At 39.2% G+C, this 23,463-nt stretch overlaps 1 protein-coding gene across 1 annotated transcript; it reads left to right on the top strand.

The window, feature by feature from the left end:
- The first annotated feature begins 12,931 nt into the window (after nucleotides 1–12,931).
- On the top strand, nucleotides 12,932–22,236 carry LOC139449104 (sperm microtubule inner protein 8-like). Its single transcript, XM_071230592.1, has 7 exons — nucleotides 12,932–13,174; nucleotides 15,942–16,003; nucleotides 17,671–17,729; nucleotides 20,031–20,116; nucleotides 20,549–20,610; nucleotides 21,321–21,385; nucleotides 22,113–22,236. Exons 1-7 carry the CDS (start codon nucleotides 12,952–12,954, stop codon nucleotides 22,174–22,176), a joined length of 621 nt encoding a protein of 206 aa, XP_071086693.1. The 5' UTR covers nucleotides 12,932–12,951; the 3' UTR covers nucleotides 22,177–22,236.
- The last annotated feature ends 1,227 nt before the right edge of the window (nucleotides 22,237–23,463 follow it).

The raw sequence follows: 23,463 nt of genomic DNA, 5'->3' as shown, positions 1-23,463 counted from the left end.
TTAGCTTACATGTCTCAATGGCAGCTATTTACACAAGCCAATAGCTCAATGGTAGCTCAATATAGTATTCCAATATTGTAGCTTACAACACTCATTAGCAGCTATGTCAGGACTTGATTGTTTACAGGCCGCCGTTGTGTGGCCGGAGTACCGATGTTTGGCATTGTGCTACAAACACTTAAGTTTTTATGCAAAACGTGTGAGTGGCGGGTTCTACCGGTAGGGCAGGACATGCTTACCCCTTTTGGTAGCACCTAGCGTCAACACTGATTTTCAATGATCCACTCGTCTATTCTTTTGCCTTTAATTTCGTCAGATGTTGTGCAAATGATAGCATGAATTGCAGATAACCCAGACCTAGCATAATAGGCGGATCTGGCACGGCTGTCTCTCTTTCTCTCCGTACCTGATTAGTCAAATTTCTCACTTTTACATAACACCATATCTTATCAACACTTGTGGTATTACACAATGTATACAAAGAGAAGAGTTGGTTAACACATGGTATTTGACGAAAACTGTGGAATGACATGACGTTTCTGATGACAAATGTTGGATAATCTATGGGTTAATTGAGGAAAGTATGCAAATGTAAAAAAAAACCGTGCATATAAATGTAAAAAAATACCTTGAATTGGTAAAAAAAGAGAGTAGAAAAACAAGTCATACTACTGTTGTTAATTGAAATATTAGTGTCTTACATACTTTAGAAAATTGATATGATATGATAAAGTCCAAGCTGTTTGTTTGTCGTGAGGATATGTTGATAATTCAAATCGAAATTGATAGCATCAAAGATTAGTATTACAAAACGTCTCAAGAGCTGAAGTCTAGATGTGACGAATTGTCATACTGTTCTATACGAAGAAAACCAGAATGCTGAAACCCCACCACATGAGAGATATGATGAAGAAGATTACGTGTAAAGAATTAGTACAAGTAATGTCGTGTGCGGTCTGAGATGCATCAGCACAGGAGGTTTTTTGTGTGTGGCGAAAACAACATCCGCTTTTTATACAGCGGCCACTGTTGCTGATGACCAGTGTTGTTATGATGGTGAGACAGCTCTGTGTGAGGACTAGGATCAGATACACAGCCATTCTTGACAGGGACCCCGACTTGGGCATCACGTCGATGATGAAGACAAGAAACACAGAATAGGACATGCATATGGAGATGAGGTACGACATCCTTTCTCCCGAGTCGATGGGCAGTAGGAAGGAGCAGGCGTTCAGGAGAGACAACAGACACATGGGAAACAAAATGGTGGTCACGTAGAACGTTGACTGACGTTTCATTTGAAGCGTGAAGAATATTGCACCAGATATTGTTTCTGACGATGTGTTTACAATGTGCCACTCAGATGAGTTTTCTATGTTAACGGGCAGAGACATTGTTACAGATGGTATAACATGGCACATGAAAGGAGAGAATATAATCATCTGACATTTCTGACTGTCAAATGGAAACATTGTGCTATCAACATTACAAGTGGTCTGGTAGGTACTCACAATGATCTGAAACACAGTACCGTCATTATATACCGCCAAAGAATTATCACCTTCAAGTAGCGACCTTGAGTCCACACTATTTAAAATGAGAGGCTTTGGTGTCCAGATATCGGTGGGAGAGAGAATGATCGATTCAAGGCTCTCATAGTCGTCAATATTCCATGTCAAATCGGAATCAACCCAGCTCGATTCAAACACTGCAGAGAATGTTACAACAGACTTAGCAAAGTCTAGTCCTAGAACGGAAAAAGGCACAAATCTCAGAGTAATGTTGAGAAGTTCTAAATCGTGAGTGGTCGGTAATATCTCGGGCGAATAGTTTGTGAGTAGTTTGCTTCTTAAGTGTTGGTGCATCTGTCGATTGATGGTTAAACTCAATCGAAGGTTTGTGATCACCATCAAGAGAGTTACGACTGGAAGATGCATGGCCCACAAGATCCAAGCTGTGACTTGTCAAGACGAGTGTGACTGCAGGATAGACCGAGAGAGAGGGAGAGCAGTTGCTTAGTCAACACAGTGATGTCACGTGACGAAATTAAATTGCAAATATTCTGTTGACTATATCAGAAAAACAATTTAGTTGCAATATTCCATGTCTGTAAATGAAGTGCACATTTCATAGCACTGGATGTAACTGGCTTTGATCAATATTTATAGGTACTAACATGCGCTTTAAGTGGTACATAAAGTTTGTGTCCTTTGATCTGTCGATGCCATATACATTTAATGAGAACTATGAGGGGGGAACTATTTGGAGCAAAAGATAAAAACAATCTATTTTTTCAAGCAATATCTGCGCAAATATTTTCTATAAGAGATATCCATGGTGCCATAGAACGATAACAGATCAATAAGTTCCAAAACAATTTGAAACCTACACACAAATATAGTATCATAGAACCTTATGCAATCAATGTTGTGCCAATGATAGTATGAACTGCAGGTCCCATTCAAGTGGGGTGTCTTCTTACCTGTGGACTATACATTCGTAGGATGAGTTTCAATATTAAAATGATTCAAATTTTTATAGTTGTTTTCCATTGTTCTAATATTTCATTACCTCAATACAGGTCTATTGGAAAACTTCCATATGCACTATTACGTTTGGAGCCATCAACTAACCTGGAGGATCTCATTTCAAGAAATAGCATTGACAATCACATTTCAAGTTCTACTAAATAAACATAACAACATCAAGCCAAGATTGTGTTGACTCAAACACATTGATACGTGTGTGGAATGACTGTGGTGTCTTCAGTCCACCTGTTTCCCTTCCCTTGATAATATGCGGATGTTTCATAGAAAAAGTAAAGTAGCTTGATGGTGTTTACAAAAGCAACTCAGTTGAAATAGTATAGAATGCACAAATAGCCACTGGAATCTTTAGTGGTGTCTACACAACATATATTACGAAGTTTGAGTGATGGGATAAATGTAACATATTTTATTCCAGCTAAACAAAGTTTGTTGAGCTATATAAAAAATATCACATCCATCACGGAGACTGAGCATAAAGTAGTCATACGGACTGACTGGGTGACAATTTCTTCATATTTCTTCTTATGTGTCTTTGCTACTTCTTGCCAATGCATCCATAACAATTCATGTCGTTACATCAAGCATGCTTGTATTAACAACATCTCTGGGATTACACAATGTGTTTGAAGATGAGTGTTTGATAAAGATTGTGTTCCAAAGGCAAGTTTGGGATAACACATGATATTTGACGAAAAGTGGGTAACATGTCATTTTTGAAGACACGTGTGTCATAACATATGTTATCTTATGACAAATGTGAGATTTAGCAGGAGGCCTGTATGGGATAACACATTGTATCATGAATGTTGAGAAATACTTCGCTTTGGTAAAAAATGTTGAAAACAATATCTTATTGCCTTTAATAATTGAAGAACATATCGTATACACAAGATCTTGTATCGTTTTTCAACATCGTAGGATATGAAATTGTACAGTCCAATCTGTTGGTTTGTTTTGCTATGCCGTGAGGATAACTGGATACCACCAGTAAAAGTTGATAGTGTCATATGTGCTGGTATGGAACGTCTCAAGATGCCAAACCTTGAACTCTAAAGAGTTTGCTAAATGTTCCATTTATGCAAAGAAAACCAGGATGCTGAGACCCCACCACAGGAGAAAAAATATGAAAAAGATCATGTCTAAAGTATGTGTACTAGTAATGTCACTTGCTGTCTGAGATATGTCAGAACAGGACGTTGTTATATTTCTGTCGTGAAAACAAGGTCTTTCTTTAATACAGCGGCCCTTGTTGTTGATGACCAGTGTCGTTATGATGGCGAGACAACTCTGAGTGAGAACTAGGATCAGATACACAGCCATTCTTGACAGGGATCCCGACTTGGGCATCACGTCGATGATGAAGACAAGAAACACAGAATAGGACATGCATATGGAGATGTACGACATCCTTTCTCCCGAGTCGATGGGCAGTAGGAAGGAGCAGGCGTTCAGGAGAGACAACAGACACATGGGAAACAAAATGGTGGTCACGTAGAATGTTGACTGACGTTTCATAAGCAGCGTAAAGTATATTGCATTGGAAAAATTTTCTGATGAGGAGTTTACAATGTGCCACTCAGATGAGGTGTTCATCCCAACAGAACTAGACACATTTACAGATTGCATAATCTGACACATAGGAGGAAAGATTATAATCATCTGACATCTCTGACTATCAAATGGAAACATTGTGCTATCAACTTTACAAGCGGTCCGATAGGTACTCACAATTGTCTGAAACACAGTTCCGCCATTTACCACCACCAAAGGATAATCACCTTCAAGAAGCGACCTCGAGTCTACACTGTTTGATATGAGAAGCTTAGGTGTCCAGATATCGTTTGGAGAGAGAATAATCTCACTAAGGTTATCATAGTTGTCGATATTCCATGTCAGATGAGAATCAACCCAGTTTGATTGAAACATTGCAGAAAAGGTTACCACAGACTTAGCAAAGTCTAGTTCTAGAACGGAAAATGGCGCAAATGTCAGAGTTATGTTGAGAAGTTCTAAATCTTGAGTGGTCGGTAATATCTCGGGCGAATAGTTTTCGAGAATTTTGCTTCTTAGCTGTTGGTGTATCTCCCGATTAATAGTTATACTCAAAGGGAGATTCATGATCACCATCAACAGAGCGACGACAGATACAGAACTATACATGGCCTACTAGCTCCAGCTATAACTTGACACTACATTTCGACGGATGCGACTGCGGGTTACTTAGAAACGACAATTCCCATGGTCAACACAAGGATGTCATGTGATGAACTTATATATAGTTTTATGGCATGTATTCAAATGGTTATTCAAGATTAATATACCAGTCAAGTTGATAACGTATTAATGGTCTTTCCCATTCAGCTATGGGATGTTTGGCTAAGAGCATTTGTTTCCCACTCATCGGTTATTTATGTATTGCATACACCGCCATGCAGAAAGTGCAGTGCACACATGGATGCAAAACTGCTGCTGTCAACTTACTTCATGGCAAATGTGTTTTCTATATGTGTCATAGCGACCGATTTCGGAAAACCTTTGACTGAATGAACAAAAGCTAATACCCTGTAGCTATAAAATGTTTTTATCGAGAATCTTAATCGTCATTACTCATAAGAACAAAAATAGCCAATTCCCTTATTTACCCGCCTGAACTAGAAATAAGGAGACCATTGAGACTGCCTCATCTGTTTCATTCTTAGATCTATGCATGAAGATTCAGAGTCACAAAACACTCTCCACAAGGCGGCATGACATGTACAAGAGGGATGGCTTTTATTTATAAGATGCTGATCCCAATTTTTAATCTTTATTGTATTATACTTTGGCTGCCAAGCTTCTGTTAGGCGAGGTGCTCTGGGGCACCAAGACAACAACCACTTGGCACATGGTGCTTCTTGGACGCATATATCTACTTGTATAACGCATGTTTGTATATACCACAAACTATCGACTCCATGTTGTCACTTTCTACCGAGAATCGTACATCGGCCCCTAGCGCATATCATAATTATCAACGTCGCGAGCGTCTTCATTGGTTTGTTGGTTGGTTTGTTGTTTAACGCCACACTCAGCAATATTCCAGCTACATGACGGCGGTCTCTAAATAATCGAATCTGACCAGATAATCCAGTGATTGACATCATGAGCATCGATCTACGCAATTGGGATCGATGACATGCATCAACCATGTCAGCGAGCCTGACCACCCGATCCCGTTAGTCGCCTTTCACGACAAGCATAGTCAACTTTTACGGCAAACATGGGTTGCTGAAGACCTATTCTACCCTTGAATCTTCACGGGTCACGTGCGTCTGCAATGCGCCGCAATTGCCCGTTTTTAGATGTATAAGACAGTCCATATTTATCACAACAAAATACTCTGTTTATATTCCGAGTCACGTTTAATATGAATATGAAGTCAACATCATTAAATAGCGGCTTAGGTATAGACAAATATATAAACAAATAACTCCATTTTTGCAATGTGTTTCTTGCTCTAGACGAATAAATGTAATATTATCTAACACAGTTGCAAAAGTAAAATTTGCTTGCCACAAAGGTTCAAACTTGAGTCTTATATGACTTCAAAGCTGAATAGCTTTTCTTCTGTCCTATAATTGGTTGGTTTGTTGTTTAACGCTATATGACGGCGGTCTGTAAATAATCGAAACTGGACCAGACAATCCTGTGATTGACATCATGAGCATCGATTCACGCAATTGGGATCGATCACATGCATTAACCAAGGTACTACACATGTACAAATGTTGGCTACATTTTGAAAATGGATAACCAACTTATAGCCAATAGTTGTCCAGTAATTATTGCTAACATTTTGAAATCAGATTCGGACCTCTTTTTACAAATTCAGTAGTTATCAGTGGCCACAATCATGTCTGTCCCCGGGGCTTCGTGTATGGCGATTAAATTATCCCCTGGTGGTCCCTTACAAAAACTAGTTCTACAGAGTACACATGATTCAGGAGGACACCATGCACGTCTACGTGCTCATCTTATGAAACAACCAACAAAAAACGTAATTTTCTCTTCAGCTGGAACTATTAAGAAAGTTCGCCACATCAGCAACATTCCAGTTGCAGTAGTAGAAGTAGGTTATGTCACCTGCCAGGGACATTGCATGGAAACGACGAATTTTAATACAGGCAGGTTTGTCGAATGTTTGCAAAATCGATCCACTCTATGCCCATCCTAAAAACAGAAATGTAGGTTGGGAATACCCTTCACCCCGTCGAATACCATTTTATACCCAAGGTAAGGAATTAATTCATACAGAAACAAACATTCACATTAATCTCAGATGACATGGAATTGATGTCCCTCTCTACAGTTATAACGTTTGGTATCCATGGCAATATATTGAATTCATTTTGGTATATTTGACGATCATGGAACTATTTGTGCATGCCGAAACCATTTACATGTATATGCAATGTTTTGAAATTGATTTCATATCCTTATTATGTTCGTTTAATGAGAAACCTTTGAGATAAAAGTAACTAGATTCATGGGACGCCTGTGTTTTAATCTGATTGTAATTGTAGAAAAGGACTCCTGCAGGGAGACTGCCTAAATTACATTAACAAGTGACCTTCTAGAGATTATAGAACTACATAACAATTTTTCTACTTGCCAATTCTATATCCTCCTCTGTTTGCAACTCAGAAAGTTACTCAAAAGCCCGAATCAGCTCTTTACAAACAGTCACATCCACTTCTTATTAATTACGCTCGGGAACGTATATAAATATGGCACACCCAAGCTTTTGGCGAAAACATCTTATGCGCTCACCTTTTGATATTGATTGAACATAGGAGGGATGACTTCAACTTTCCATTTATGTCGAGCGATATTCCAACTGCCTGTGGTGTTGACATTTCACAACGTTTAAGGTACAATCGAGCATGTTCTTTCAACCAAGAGCGTCAAACAAATGTTGCTCAAAAGTTGTTTGATCAAGATGTGTTTGTTTGTTGTTTTACGAGGAACTCAGCAATATTCCAGCTATATGACGGCGGTCCGTTAATAGTCGAGTCTGAACCAGACAATGTAGTGATTGACAATAAGAACATCGATCCACGCAATTGGGATCGATGGCTTGCATCAACCACGTGAGCGAGCCTGACCACCCGATCCCGTTAGTCACTTCTTACGATAAGTATAGTCGCCTTTTACGGCAAGCGTGGGTTACTGAAGACCTATTCTACCCCGAATCTTCACAGGCCGTTTGATCAAGGTGACAACATTCAAGTTTTTTAATGTTAGCAATTGACATGCCGATGCATGTGTTTGTGAAGAGTGCCCTCGGTCTGGCAGGATACATACACACTTTCGCGAACACCTGGTACCATCACTATTTGATGGTGATTCATAAACAAATGCTCATGATATAGTCAGAATCGTACAATCGATTCTGCTTTCAGCAGAGTTTCTTGTGTTTTTGTTTGTTTGTTTGTTTGTTTGTTTGTTGTATTCCAGCTATAAAAGATGGAACGTGTTTCATCATTTTTGTTTAATATGGTCGGAATTGCGTGGATCGATGCTCATCATATGAATCACTGGATTGTCTGGCCCAGACTCGATTATTTACAGACCGCCGTCATATAGCTGGAATATTGCTGAGTGCGGTGTTTAACAACAAACAAACAGCATGTAAACAAAAGAGACAAAACCCTAACTTTATTCAGGGTTTATGAGTCGATTGTACTATTCCGACAATATAATGAGCATGCGTTTATGAATCACTATCAAATAGGACTGCCTCCGTGGTCTAGTGGTACGTCGAAGTTTCGAGGGTTAATTCCCCGGCCGCGTCATACCAAAAGACGTTAAAAGATGGTACCTCTTGTTACCCTGCCTGGCGCTCGGCATTAAGGGTCTGAATCAAGGACTGGTCGGCTCGAAGACAGTGTACTGTGTCTGAGTGGGGTATTCATGTTAAACTGTGGCCGGTTCCATTGTTGGAAAGCGCAGAAAGCTGTGCGCTTTTGCAGATAAATGTAGACAGAACTCAAGTTTACGACTTCCGTACCTCCGAATTTGAAGATTTCGATAATAGCTAAGCTAAGATACGATCTTAAATTCAAGATAAGTTGGTGAAAGTTGAAAACGACTTGGGGGCCAAGATCGATTGTAACTTAGTTGATCAGTGTAAGTGTACATAGGACATACATGTTTACGATTAATGGTGATGGTTTCCACTCCTCACCAACGTTTGTTATCACCCAGTGAATCACCATATTTACTAAGCCATCAATCATTCCAAGAACAGGCTAGAGCCACGTTGTATTATTGAACGTGGTTGTCCTCTTCCCATGCACATCTACACTGATGGGGCCATTAGTGAAGCTGGAAAGAGAAATCCAGTTTGCATACCTCGCCAGGTTTGAAAATATGTATTTTTTAAACCTGACTGGTGAATATCTGGTAACCTGACCACTTGAAACTGGAAAGAGCTTTCCCAGTAGGCGGCGACATTAGAATGCCTGTGCGTACTTAAGGGACATTCTCAACTGGGCGTGGAAAATATATTGTCATAACGCTAACCCGTTAGCTTTAATTTGCTTTTATGTTGAGCAACCTATGCTTGTCGAAAGAGGCGACTAACGGGATCGGGTGGTCAGGCTCGCTGACTTTCTTGATACATGTCATTGTATCCCAATTGCGTGGATCGATGCTCATGATCTCAATCACTGGATTGTCTGGTCCAGACTCGATTATTTTACGGACCGCCGTCAAATAGCTGGAACAACAAACAAACAAACAAACCATCCAACTGATGACTCTCGTCGTGATATTGCTTGAATGTTGCAAAAAGCGGTGTAAACCCAACTCACTCAAACAAACTCGCCAAATGACAATGTATTGCAAAGGAAGATTTTATGACGCTTCCTGTTGTTTGATTATGTTAATGTGTGAGTTGTGGCAGAAGAAGAATTTGATTTTGAGTTCCTCCAGCTAGCCGCCCGCTTCTCAAAGAGTACAAATTCTCTCAAAAACTACTTAGAGAAATTAAATTTTAAGCACTAGGATTACAAACGAGTTCGAAGATTGTTGTCTTAAATTCATGATCTACAGACTTATGACCCTTGCTCTAAGCTATTCAACTAAATGCTTGGTGTCTGCAAGTTTTTTAAGAAACTACTGAAGTTATATAAAAGAAAGATTGCATGCTTATCTAAGAGATGCTTGTCAAGACTGTTTGGAAATTGGTGCCGGAAATAATTTTTCTACAGAGTTATATCCCTTGCTCCGTGTTTTTCAACTTTGTACACACACTGCGAGAAATGGGGACAGGTTTTCTCAGAAACTACCGAAGTTACATGAATGAAAGTTTGCAATCTTACATAAGAAATATTTAAGAGAGTTCGATAATTGTCAACATAACAACTCCGCAGATTTTACTAGTTCAGAGTATATTCAATCACAAATGCTTGACCAAAAGTATATCTGAAAAACGGAAATACCGTAAAACAGGATAAAAAACGAGAGAGAGAGAGAGAGAGAGAGAGACAGAGAGAGAGAGACAGAGAGAGAGAGAGAGAGAGAGAGAGAGAGAGAGAGAGAGAGATACGATGCACTTAACAAGTTTACAGTAACATTAAGTACTAATTTAGAATATAAGACTACGTATTGCTGTAGACATGTATATGTCTATATAAACGTTTCCTACCATAATGTACATGTGTCAATTATTACTTCAATAGTTACTGAAGCGGACGTAAAATCTCTTAAGGCCTTTTCTTGCAACAATGAAAAATTAAATGTCCCCCACTAATTATTGGAGCAAAGTATCTTTATACTGATTTATCCTGGAAATAAAGGTGTCTTAAAATATATTATTGGTATTTTTCATAAGTAACATTCCATGCAAACAATACATGTACAGTCACGTTAAATCAAAACAAAACACATTTGTAATATGTTCACAATGCATGTATTTCCTATTCAATTAAACATAATCTCCGTAGTCCCTTAAGACTCTGTCAAAGGCGGCACTAGGATAACTTGTTCATGTACTTGTGGCCAAGTCAGAAGTTGCCCTTTGAACTGTTTTGACCCCTAAACGGAAAAAGGGAATTACACTTTCCAAAACTGCATGCCTCGAATGGGTAGGACTTCCCAAACGTTACTGGGAAACTGTTTTATGATTTATTTGTATTACGCCAGGAGTAGTTTGGCAATGCATCCTCATCAATGACGGATTTATACACAAAAGCGAAGACGCGCTAGGACGACCTCGGTCATCCCTCGCTTGCACTTGTTTATCTTGTGATTGAACTGATGACACAATGCATGTGTCAACATTAGTTTGCAACACCAGCAACAAGAATGGGAAAATTAAGAAATGGCTTTAACTGCGTGTTGAATCTCGAGAGAGCAGACTTAGCCAACATATCTCCAACCAATTATAATAAATATAAGCACACACACACACACACACACACACACACACATACACACACATACACACACAGAGGCTCGGTGACTTGGTTGATGCATGTAATCGTATCCCAACTGCGTGGGTCGATGCTCATGATATCAATCACTGGATTGTTTGGCCCAGACTCGATTATTTACAGACCACCGTCATATATCTGGAATATTGCTGAGTTCGGCGTTAGACAACAAACAAACAAAACAAAATGATTTCGCCATGCCCCCTTTCGAAAGATGACTGTAGATCGCCATCGGGAAGGATGAAGCTGAATTCGTTTGTGTCTGGTTGTACGCAGAGTGCTGTCGCTGAAAGATATGTGTGAAAGACACCTTTTGTAGCGAGTTTTGTCATGAGTTCTTGAGTTTCTTCTGTTTTCAAGGATTCGGTCAAGCGAAGTAGGGGAAATGCTAATTAACTGCTGGGCAAAAGAAACTATACTAAATACACACCCATGTTTGACGGAGTCTGAAAATGAAACGATCAAAAAATGGTTATTCGATGGTAACTTGATACGGATATCACAGCTGTGTTTTGGACGTTAGGTTTTCAACCTAGTAACATTTTGATAACGTTTGTATTTTGGGGGGTCAAATCCTCTTTTCAAGTGTATACTTTCTTCTGTCCGGCAGTTTACTTCAAGGGTCACCATCGCACTAATCGTTGGACGAACACAAATTTAGAGGACCAACTTTTATAAAGACAGTATAACATCAAAAGCAGAGAGGGTTTGCAATAAAACAACGCTCTATGCTTCATCCTGACAAAAAAAATGGCATAAAATCATCACTGCCTATTACCATCAATATTGCAGGAAATGATTTAGAATCTGTTGAGCAAGATATATATTTGTGGTTTTGTGGTTTTGCTCAAGGAAATTTCTGTTAAACATTCATTTTCTGTAACTTTGTATTAGACAAATAGCATCAGGACTTGGACCCCTGGACACTGGTCTCGGACAAGTCGGACAAGGTGCTGACAATTGAAGAAGAAACCGGGATTCGAACCAACGGCAAGCGGGTCCTGGCACAACTAAGGGACACTACTCTACACAGCTAACTACGGCGCACATGACCTGTGTTCTCCACACTGACAATAGTGAATAAATGATTGAGTTGTATCAACGCTACTTGGAATAGTATTTCATCAATTCATCGTTCAATGTCAGTGTTTTCTATATGAAACTACTACCATCGACACCCCGTACGAGTAAACTTGGTTCCCGTCACGACCACGTTCCCGGCGACATGTATTACTATTGAAGCCGCCACCGTCTCCCTCGCCGGTACACCTTGCCCGCATCCAGAGTGATAGTATAGTTTTACAATATTCCAGCAATATCACGGCTGGGGACACCAGAAATGGGCTTCATAAAATAGTATCATAAAAAAATATATATATTTTTTTAGAGTCATCAAAAGTATTAGAAGCTAAGGTACACTGAAAGCATTTGTTTTTCTTGTGTCTAACTGAAGAACTAGGGCTGCAATAACCAAAAAAACAATAGTCCTTTTATGTTTAGTTTATGTTAAGTATACAAGGTTACTTAGATCAGACGAAACAAATCAGAGTCATTATTCTGAAGGAAATTAATTCCTAATCGTCCACATGTAACACATTGGTATTAGTTACAGCGACAAATCTTATCAATGATAAATGCCCCTCAACGCGCCGGGTTATTTCCGGTAGGCCGCGGCGCGTGAAGGAAGCCTTTGTTGATCGTTGCCAAGGGCAACGTTCTGTCGCTTTACTTGTCTATGCATAGGTAAAGGTTAGAGCGTTATTGTCGCGCAACCTGTAAGAGCGGACGTAGTAGACTTGAAGAGGCCCTCGTACTGGTTATTAGGTATTAGGCTGTGCATATAAAAGGTATTCGTATTAGCTTTGCTATTTCATAATTTCTATTCATAAGAAACGTATCGTTTAACATCTTTGTCGACGTGCACGATGACGACGGTGAACGTTCATACTAAACCTACTGAGAGGGTGTGTCCAATGAAGATGCCCAGCTACTCCTACAACTACCCGTCCTTGAGGAAGGTCCAGCTGGCCGCTGTGAAGGAGGGGCTGTTCCACCCGAAACTCCCGACCTTCCGCCGTATGGACATGGATACGGCCGGACACAAACTCCCGGATGAGCACTGTAGGACTACGACAAGCAGTGGTCCAGGTGAGAACATGCCCCACTCGACTAGCATCTATACCAGTATATGTCCGTTCTGGTTCACATTAACCCCAAGTCCTTTAATGAACACATATGTATTGAGAATCAGAAATTGGCACTCGACCTAATGCCAGACCAAATGATGACAGCATACATAGAACTAGTGGACATTACCTGATATGTGTTCCTGTGCAGGTACATTCATAAACTGAGGTCATGTTTCGGAATAAGAAAATATAAGGAAAATTAAGATAAATATTTCATTTATTTTGAAATAAGATAATTGAATACATCATCAACATAATTTTAAGAATGTCGTGTCCTTTGAAGCGTATTATTCTTTCTTCTTTGTCTGTGTGTGATTAAATACAAGATCGCTTCAATGATTGGGATATTGAGCAAACATTCATAACAATGTTTCCGTTTTCAAATAAAGCATGGCTCTATTGCAGCAATACATATACTCGTAGGGTGCTTTGTATGAGAACGAATATGATTATCACACCTAATCCCCAGAGATCCAGGATTTCCGATAAGGCTCAAGCAGGATTGTACGACAAATCTGATGATAGATTTCTGTAATCCGTCCAAGTCACCTTATTTCTTTGAAGATTACATTGTATACGAAACAATGACATTTAGTGACCTTGGTTTATTTCTAAATTACCGATTGTGCTGTTTTCAGAATAGAAATTATTTGACGTGTAAGTAGTATCGATAAATTAGTGATCATATGTACAACAGTGTAAGTTGTCGTGTTTCTTCACTCGGGGGACCTAGCACATATGCCGGGCCTTCCCTTTGCTAACTGTGGCATAACCCATTTATACCCCGTACAAAAATCGTGTACCTCAATTCATAAGACAAATATTTGATCTACTTCAAACGAATATTTGATAACCCTACAGTGCATAACTATAGAGAGCATAACTATAGAGAGCATAAACATACCATATGTTTAAAGTTTTGAAGCAAACAACCAGGTCTAACAAAAGTAAACCACGGTACTAAAAAAATAGTGTGATCTTATAGGTTTCATTTTCATGAATAATTGATGAAACCGGCAACGATTCGATGCAGAGTTAGCAAAAATAACTGTAGAAGAAAATGTAAAAAAACATTCGATCAATAAATATTTCGAAAATATCCAGGGGATTAAATATTAAATATTGACAGATATCGGCCAAATGGTTACATTATATGCCATATCGACGTACGGTGTCTTGTACTGTCTACATCATATCTCACATGTGGAATAAATATTTCTTTAGTTACTCTGTGATGTCGAAACCAACCCGCTGTCATTCAATGAATGACATACATATGTGAACAGTAATCTCTACCGTGAAAGACTACCCAGTGTCGACTTAGGTAAATCGATAATTTCAGTTCAACTGGTACTTACCTACCAAGCCATAACACTGTAAGCTAAACAAGTGGTATTGGTTCGGGCTAGTGTGTTAATCTTCACTACAACTAGGTCTAGTAGAAAAGGCTCACAGGATTAGCTTATCTTGCACTTAAGATTTGAATTGATCCGTCACAAACACCTGGACCATAAATGACTCGACAATACACCGGCAAGGCAAATCTAAATGCATACCTCAGCAACTTATTATTTACACCATTATTCTAGCAAATCCTTGGTTTATCGGGATTCAATTTCAGAGTTGAGCAGCCCCTATTCATAGAACAGTTATCATAAAGTCAGAGTTAAAAATACCCGCCTGTCCGACAGTCCCACACCACAGGCCCCTCAAGCAGGATATTTATATAATGAAACTCCGGACCAATAGATATAATTACCTTTATATCTATGGGTCCAGTGTTTCAGAAATATCACTATCCAGTTTCAGGGGCCTGTGTCCGAGACGGCGCCACGATTCGCTGTGCAGAGTTGTGTCCCTAGGGCACGCCAGAAACCTATGATTGTGGGTTCGAATCCCGGTTCGCCCTGATTATGTTTCTAGGTTTGTCAGCACCATACCCGTGCTTGTGGGTTTCACCGAAGTGGTAAACGTCTGAGACCTGCATCACTTCGGGCTTTCCTCCTACATTAAGCTGACACGCCGTGACATAACTGGAATACTGTTAAAAGCGGCGTTAAACCCAACTCACTCACTCACTCACTCAGTCAATGTGTCCGAGACGATCTATTTTGCTGACGGACGGTCAGTTTTTATGTGGAAATTCATCAAGTTCATTGTTATTTTCTGTGAACTAACATACAATAGCATTATTCTTTAACTACCCTGTTGTTACCTTTGTTCGTTAGTCTACAATATTCTGAAATGGAAACTTTGCCAGTCCGGTTGCCTGATTGAAATTTCAGGGAATTGTTTACACTGATAAAAGGCACTAAAATTTGATTTAGTTTTTCATTTTCATTGAACTAATACGACCGCTGAATTATTTAGTTCATGCTGAGCGGACCATGCTCTGCACACGTCACCCAGCAACTCCAATTCCCAATGACTCTCGCGAATGATCAAACAGTTAAATATTTTGAGAAATTGCCTATTCTATTCTTGACTGTGCTGAACGATTACGCTGCGATAAGTAACAAATTCGACGGTTTGTTAAACATTGTACCTACCTTGTGGAACGTCCAGTATTGCGACAACATGTTGATAATCACTGTCTCTTTTTTCATCAATGCTTAAGATCAGTTCGATCCCAGTTCAATATTTTACGGGCTTCTTTAGGCTTCTAAATCACTAGAAGTCAAACGATAGCAAACCTTTGGTTTATCTTTTTATTCATTTCATTCCAGTGGACTTCAGGCGAGCTACCACTACACTGTTCCAGCCTCCCAAGCAGCGCCTGTCCAGCATGGTAAGTGGCCGACACTGGGCTAAATCACTCTATATTAAAGTCTGTTTAAATATCTTGTTCTTCAACGCGTGACTTATAATTATTATAAACCTCTTGTTCTGTGATTACCAGGTTAGGGGCACGACTCAACGTCTTTGATATGTTACTAATAATACTTCTTGAACATATTTTTGGTTCTAAACATCTTTGCATACACATTTTATAAGGAACTTAAGACAATTTTGCATGTACGTCTTTACTCTTTGCGTAAGTGATGATTTGTAAGAACAACTTGGATACTAGAACCTTCATCCACGAGTGTACGAAGAAAAGGACGGAGTAATACTTCAACAACGTAAACCTGGTTAGTGAGAGCATTGCTTCTCCACATTTGTAATGACCATATCCGGATCGCACTCGTAGTTTCTTATTATTACTGTCTAACAGTAAAATTTATCCTGTCATCTTTTTCCCAACCCTCACCAAATTGTTTGTATCCGACTTTTTCTAAAGTATGATAAAACGATGTACACTGCGTGAAGTTGTACAGCTGTAGCAACCATGGGGATAAAATGTAGGGTGGTGCCTTCAGCCAATATGTTCGTCTGGAAAACATGGAGGTAGATTTTGCAGTGTTAGATGTAGCCGATCTGCTCGTCGGGAAAACTCCTAATCATATACTTTCCCATCAGGTATTGTAATACCTGTCTGTTGAAACCGTTATCAAGATGAGTGGTATATCCCCTGTCGATACTGGGTAGACTTACCAGGGACTTACACACTGATACTCGCTAACACAGCGCTTGTACGTAGTCCCATAGCGTCAGCACTTTACCCAGGGCGATCAAGACCGCGTGTGTAAGCCACACGTGTACGTTGTATGTTATTACGTCTCCGGTTACTCACGACTCACTGCCAGACTTTACCAGGAGTTACTGTTGAAATCAATACAGCCATTACAATTTTCCATCGAATCGTTGTTTTCGAAGATTTAACACTTTACAAACTTAGATCGACCTATAGTGAATTATGATTAAGGTGATATTATGTAGTGTACCATGAAATGCCATGTATACATACGAATGTTTGTTGTATTAGGTATTTTGATATACCGAGGGGGTGTACTCCCTTTGTCTGGTTGAAAACGCTGAAAACATATCACCCGTGCTCGCTATTTTGTTTATATGTAGAATCGAAATTATAGAATCGTTAAATAATCCTCTGGACATGGTGAATGTTCTGAAAAATAATGTTTTGTGGGCAAAAGAATTGGGGGCTCCAAGGAAACAAATACTTTCTGAAATTCCAAATTTAGGTCGATCCCACCCCAAGTGGTTTCGCCGATTAATAGCTTACTTCTACCCATCTTTATCATCATTCCCCGTACGTACGTATTTCCTTGATTCAACGTAGCATACGTACGGTATCACTGAATAGCAGGTGAGAGTAAAAAAAGTATTCGTATTCTAGAGATACAACATTTAATCAATGAGAAACAGGCGGGTTCATCCCTGCAACATTCTTCTCCTTGCAGCATTCTATTTAAGAACCGTCGTCATATAGCTGGAATATTGCTGAGTGCAGCGTTAAACAACAAACACAAATCTATTGCTGATTCGCATTGTCTTCGTGTGAAATACTTTTGTTTCTGTAATGCGTACTCTGTGCATGTCTACTGTTTGTTACAGAATGTCACAGACACAGGTCGCGAGCTCCACAGTCACTACACAACGCCCGAGGAATTAACGTAAGTCTCACCAAGTCAAAACTACATCTCCCGAACCGAACGCCGACTGTGAAACGCGAACTCTGTAGCGATAGGGATGAATATGAGTAAAGCTTTGAGTCCATAATCACATTTCAACATGGTATGTCCAAGTATGTACATCAACATAAAATGTATCACCAATTTCCTTTAGCGGCACAGCTACTTCGTAAGCAAAGTTGACAATAAGTGAGCACCCCTGAAAGACCATACAAGGCTTCTAAACTGCGCGCAGCTATTATGACGTCACAAGGTCGATTATGACGCAATATGTGCGACATCACAGTCTATACAACTCACACTCCGGCGCAGTGATGACTCAGCATAACTATGCTGGCTGCCGACCGCATAGACTAACATTTAGTCTCTGAAATCTTATATTACACAATATCCTTCTTGACTCTAATTTCTTTTTTAAAATCCCTATGCTGATTAATAGAGCTAGCTAGAGCTGGCTAGACTTGCTTTTGTATGCGTTTCTAGATTTTTTATTTTTTCATAAAATATATATATTCGACGGTCATGGTGCAGGACTACCGACCGCAAGGAACACTGGGTAGGAGAGTGTATACAACTCTCCCCCTCTCCGACCCAGAGTTCCATGCGGCCAGCTAAGTTAGAATCAAGTATTAGGCAACGCGGTTCCGGAATATATTTTATTTTATATATGTGGACACAATCATTTATGTAATTATCTTCATTTGATTCCCATAATTCATTTGAATCTAAAACACATTATCTTGCTAAGGATATGGAGTTTAATCCTACGTTTTGCTGTACAACAAACTGACGTTCAGTACTTACAAAGGAAACCGCTCTCCGCAGTGTTAATTAATAACGCATGTTATTTCACGGCCGGTGATTATGATACCCCGCATTGTGGTTTAGTGTCGCCGCGGCACAGTGTACGCCGACAACAATACCCGACATGAAACGTTAATACGTACATGATATACCATACCACAAAGCCATGAAGCTATCTAGTACAAGAAACGCGCAAAATACACCCCAACACCTTACCTCACACGCCATTCTGTCGGCTGTCACAACACACTAAAACATTTGCGAGGTCAAGTGATCCGTACCAGGGGAGCTAACTTGGCCACATTATGATACCCACTGAAAAAAATACTAATAATCAGAGACATTGAATTCCATTAGTGCTGCGTTTAGATGTAACTGGTGAACCTTGGTATATTTCAATGGAAGATCACATGGGTTAGGTAACAGCTGGCGATTGTTGTATGTGATTAACTGCCCTTCAAAGTATATATTGACTAAATAGTGGCTCGCGACACGCGAGATCGATATGACGTTATCGATCTGGCTTTACGCTGAGATAAGACTTTTACTTTAGTTGGGTCAACGTGACCTGAAATTAATTCTTATTTAATTTGTCTTAGTTTGATAAGAGGTTTTTGGAAGTGGCACATGAAAAAAATAATCCAATTAAACGGCAGTTGAGTTTATTTAAATAGGTGAGTGATGTTTGAGCTGCATTTCAGTTTACAATGTACCTTAAGGAATTGGGATGTTTATCTGACTTCGAACTCTTGACCTGCTCCCCTAATATTATACAACACAGACTTATTGATCGGACCTAACATCGGTCACACATCATGTGACCTACCTGGGTGCGTGCAGGTATATTAGATTTCGTGCCAAGATCGAAGTCAGCACAATACTAGTATGTTTATTCGTTTCTCAATCTCAAACATTGTCGAATAATCACAAGCAAGAGAAGGACGACGTTTCTTACAGTGACAAAGGTCTGGCAGCACACGGTATATGTTCTTGGCTTTCACGAGTGTTAAACACCTTCAACTTGAACCACTTTAATGTGGACTTACAACAGAATATTACCAGGTCCGTCGTGATAGAATCTTACGTCGTTTTTTATGAGGCCTAACATATTGTTATTGCCAATCTCAGTCAGAATATAAAGTGAAAATAGAAAGAAAGAGTTTAAGTTGACGTACCACAGTATTTGTCCTTCCTCTCTGTCGTGATCGATTAGAAAAATAAATGTTTCATCGAGATAAACATAGCCCCCCACCCCCCCCAAAAAAATAAAAAAAATAAATAAATAAATAAAAAAAAAAAAAAATAAAAAAAAGAATAGAGAGAGAGAGAGAGAGAGAGAGAGAGAGAGAGAATAAAATGAACTAATAGATATATTAATAAATAAAGTAACAGTTAACTTGTATTTGGCCATCATACTTGAAACAATTTTGAAACAATTGTCTTGCATATGAATATTATATATTTACATTTGTTTGACAGGAAAACGCGCCAACAGTGGTCGGACTTTCTCAACAGGTCTCCAGAACGCTATGATATCAATCTTCCTGAGCTCCCGGAAAACAAAGGTACTGCGGCATAATGCATGTATATAAGGTGTAGCCTTGTTAATCAGGACGATGCCGTTATATGCGACCCATGTGTATATTGTAATATCGCATTAGTATAGACATTGATAACAGTAATCATTCCGGATTAACGAGGTTCAACCTGCCGGGATTTCACTGTATGCTCTATCACGGACATTCCTCGAACGAATTTGCGAGATAGACTCGTGAAGGATTTTAAGATTAATTTGAACCTGGAATTGACTGGAACTGATGGAAGATTCAATTCAAGGCGAAACAAATACATGGAGTCCTGAAACAAGCATAGTCTTGCACACTCATTTTTTTTAAATATTGTATACAAGTCTATATTTGAAGATCAACCTTGTATGTAATTGAAATCGTTGTGGTGACTGAAATCTGAATATCTATAAGCATTTTCTTTCCTTATAGACCTCCGTTTCGTGGGATATGCTGTGCGGTACCTTCGTCCTGAGGTCACGAGGTCATGGAGGGTAGGTTCCAAATGATGCCAACCACGGGATTAGTGGAAGAGTTCTGTCCCTTGAATGTTGATCGCGTGGTAGCAGAGGGAGGTTGAACCCCGACCGTTGGTTGGTTTACGAGTTTACCCGATGTTTCCGACACGATTAAGTTACTTGCCCCTGTGGGATATGATGTATGCCCAACCATCCTCGCAAAGCTGACTGAGCTTAATCAAAGCCGTTGGGTTTCCAGGGCATAATAATGCTGGAGACTTGCAGCCAGGAGGGAGTTTTAGACTTGAATGATTGTGTGTATCAATTGTCATGTCCCAAAGGCGCGGATGTTACTCATGCTATCAACCACTGGTCTGGCTGAGATAACACTCTTTACAGACTGCCGTGATATAGTTAGGATACTAGCTGTTGACAGCGGCGCAAAATAACATTTCTTCACTCACTTACGCAAAAATAACTATGGCATTCCATTTTTTGTGTTACTAGTAGTGAAATTAATATTGTAAATTGAATCTTTCATCTCCAACCTTATTTATTCGATGCTCGTGATGTCAGTCACTGGATTGTCTAATCCAGACTCGATTATTTACAGACCGCCGTCATATATCTGGAATATTGCTGAGTACGGCGTTAAACAACAAACAAACAAAGAAACCTGATAACGTAATTGACAGATATTATATTGTATATACATGCAGTGACATTTGGTTCCTTCTCGTTTACAGTACACCCTGAGGCAGGACCCTATGTTGGATCAGTATGGACAGCGGCCAATGCCAGCTAATGTCTTGTAAGTGGACCATACTACGTGTTACTCGTCGTTTGTTTAAAGATTCATTTGTGTTATTTTAGATCTTATATTAGGTTCATGTTGACCGTGAGTAGCAGGGGTGGGCAAATATTTTTTCATTTAAAATTAAACCCAGAGATTTATAGAGAATCTTCCAGTGAGCACAGAAGCGCTGGGTGCAGGGATCACCATTACAAGGGAGATAACTCTAATTTATAGTTGATTTTACTTATTCCGCGCTTCTTCTGATGGTTTGAATTCTTGTCGGCGGGAAAAACCGGGTCACGCGGAACATAAATCAATGCATGTGTAATAAATAATGAATTTATTATATAACCCTTACCAGAAGATAAATATAGAGTAGTTAGAAGGGACCTTGCAATTTGTTTATTGCTTGAAGTTTTACATAGCTATAATGAAATGGTGTGACGAAATACATTTATGTCCTTGGAGAGGCTATTTACAAAATCCACTAGTTCATGTTTTAAATAAAAACTATCAACCGTTTTGCGATTTACAGCTACACGTTATTATTCATAACATGCAAATCTACGTCCATTTTTTTAATTTCAGTCATCAAATCTATTTACTTTAATAATTACAGATTCAGGCTATCACAAGAAAGTCGAGAACATCTTTTTCAAGATGACCCAAAGTTTTATAATTCAGAAATCAAACAAGACCATCAGACGTTTAACTGATTCCATTTTGTTTTGTTGCGTTTCAGCGCCCGCTACCGTGACACCTACCCTCAGTACAGCCGAAACATCGCGTCTGAAGCCTGGCGTTAACACTGTTACCGTCCCACCGCTCATGTCATTTATTTATTCATCATTAACACTTTAAACTAAACATGCTATAACTTCGTGTATTGTTCACACGTATTCTGTAAATGTTTTGTTAAGGCATACGGATGTATTTACTTCAGTATTAATCGTGATTCGTTTTGTTTGGTAGTAACTAATATCAAAACGTACCAACGGGATATTTTACATCAGAATTATATTTATGTGTTGGTAGCCTTGCATTACAAGTGATCACAGTTTGAATTACAAATCATGGGATCTTGAATGTAGCTCCTGAATACTGTTAAATCGTCATGTAAATTCACGATTTATAGCTTGATGCCAATGTCCTGGGCCCACTTGCACAAAGCAATCTTAGCGCTACGACTATTGTAAGCCTATGTTAAAGTATGGGAGTTACGATCATCTTAGCGCTAAGATCGCTTGGTGCAATTGGGCCCAGGAGGACCTCTCATTTCGTTGTACAAGGCGACTCATGTACGTACTTCAATGTTTCGTATCTACCAGAGGTCTAATTATTTATGGACGGTATTATGCTTCGATGTATTCAGCCACACCTGTATATAAGTCAACGCCCCTGAACAGTATTATTGTATTGCACAACAGTATTATTTATTCCAAGTTTTAGTCAACGCCCACTGAACAGTGTGATTAGGTTATTGCACATCAGTAGTGAACAACAGTATTAATTATTACAAGTTTAGTCAACGACTCTTGAACAGTGTGATTATGTTATTGGAAATCAGTATTGAACAACTGTATTAATTATTGCAAGTTTTAGTCAACGCCCCATGAACAGTATTATTATTGTTACACGCATCAGTATTAAACAACTATATAACAGTATATATACTCTGGATATTTTGCTGTCTATTTATTTAGCTGCGACTTTGTTTACCGCAATGATATATGCTGCTTGAATGGACATTGCTCAATTTGTACTTTTGTATTGTAACGAGGAATATTTGTCAGTCAGTCTGACACTTATCTTTCATTGATTATCACACGGCCTGCTCTACAAGAGAGTATTCGGCAGTATTAAGTCACATGACCTACCGAGCCAGTATTAAGCTTTGCTCAATTGTTGTTGTATTTTAATATTTGTATGGCTATGTTTGTGTTTTGTTGTAAATAAAACGCATGAATCATATCTCTATTGTATTAGATCCTCGTGGTAGTGTGTAGGTTAACTGTAGCTCGGGATCAACAACGCCGATATGATTTGCTGTTGGTAAACTATACAAATTGAGTGAGTGAGTGAGTGAGTGAGTG

This window comes from Haliotis cracherodii, unplaced genomic scaffold (assembly GCF_022045235.1).
Source record: "Haliotis cracherodii isolate W230 unplaced genomic scaffold, xgHalCrac1.p SCAF_10, whole genome shotgun sequence".
Lineage (NCBI taxonomy): Eukaryota > Metazoa > Mollusca > Gastropoda > Lepetellida > Haliotidae > Haliotis > Haliotis cracherodii.
The sequence above is the reverse complement of the archived record's forward strand: the minus strand, read 5'-3'. Positions and strand labels throughout refer to the sequence as shown.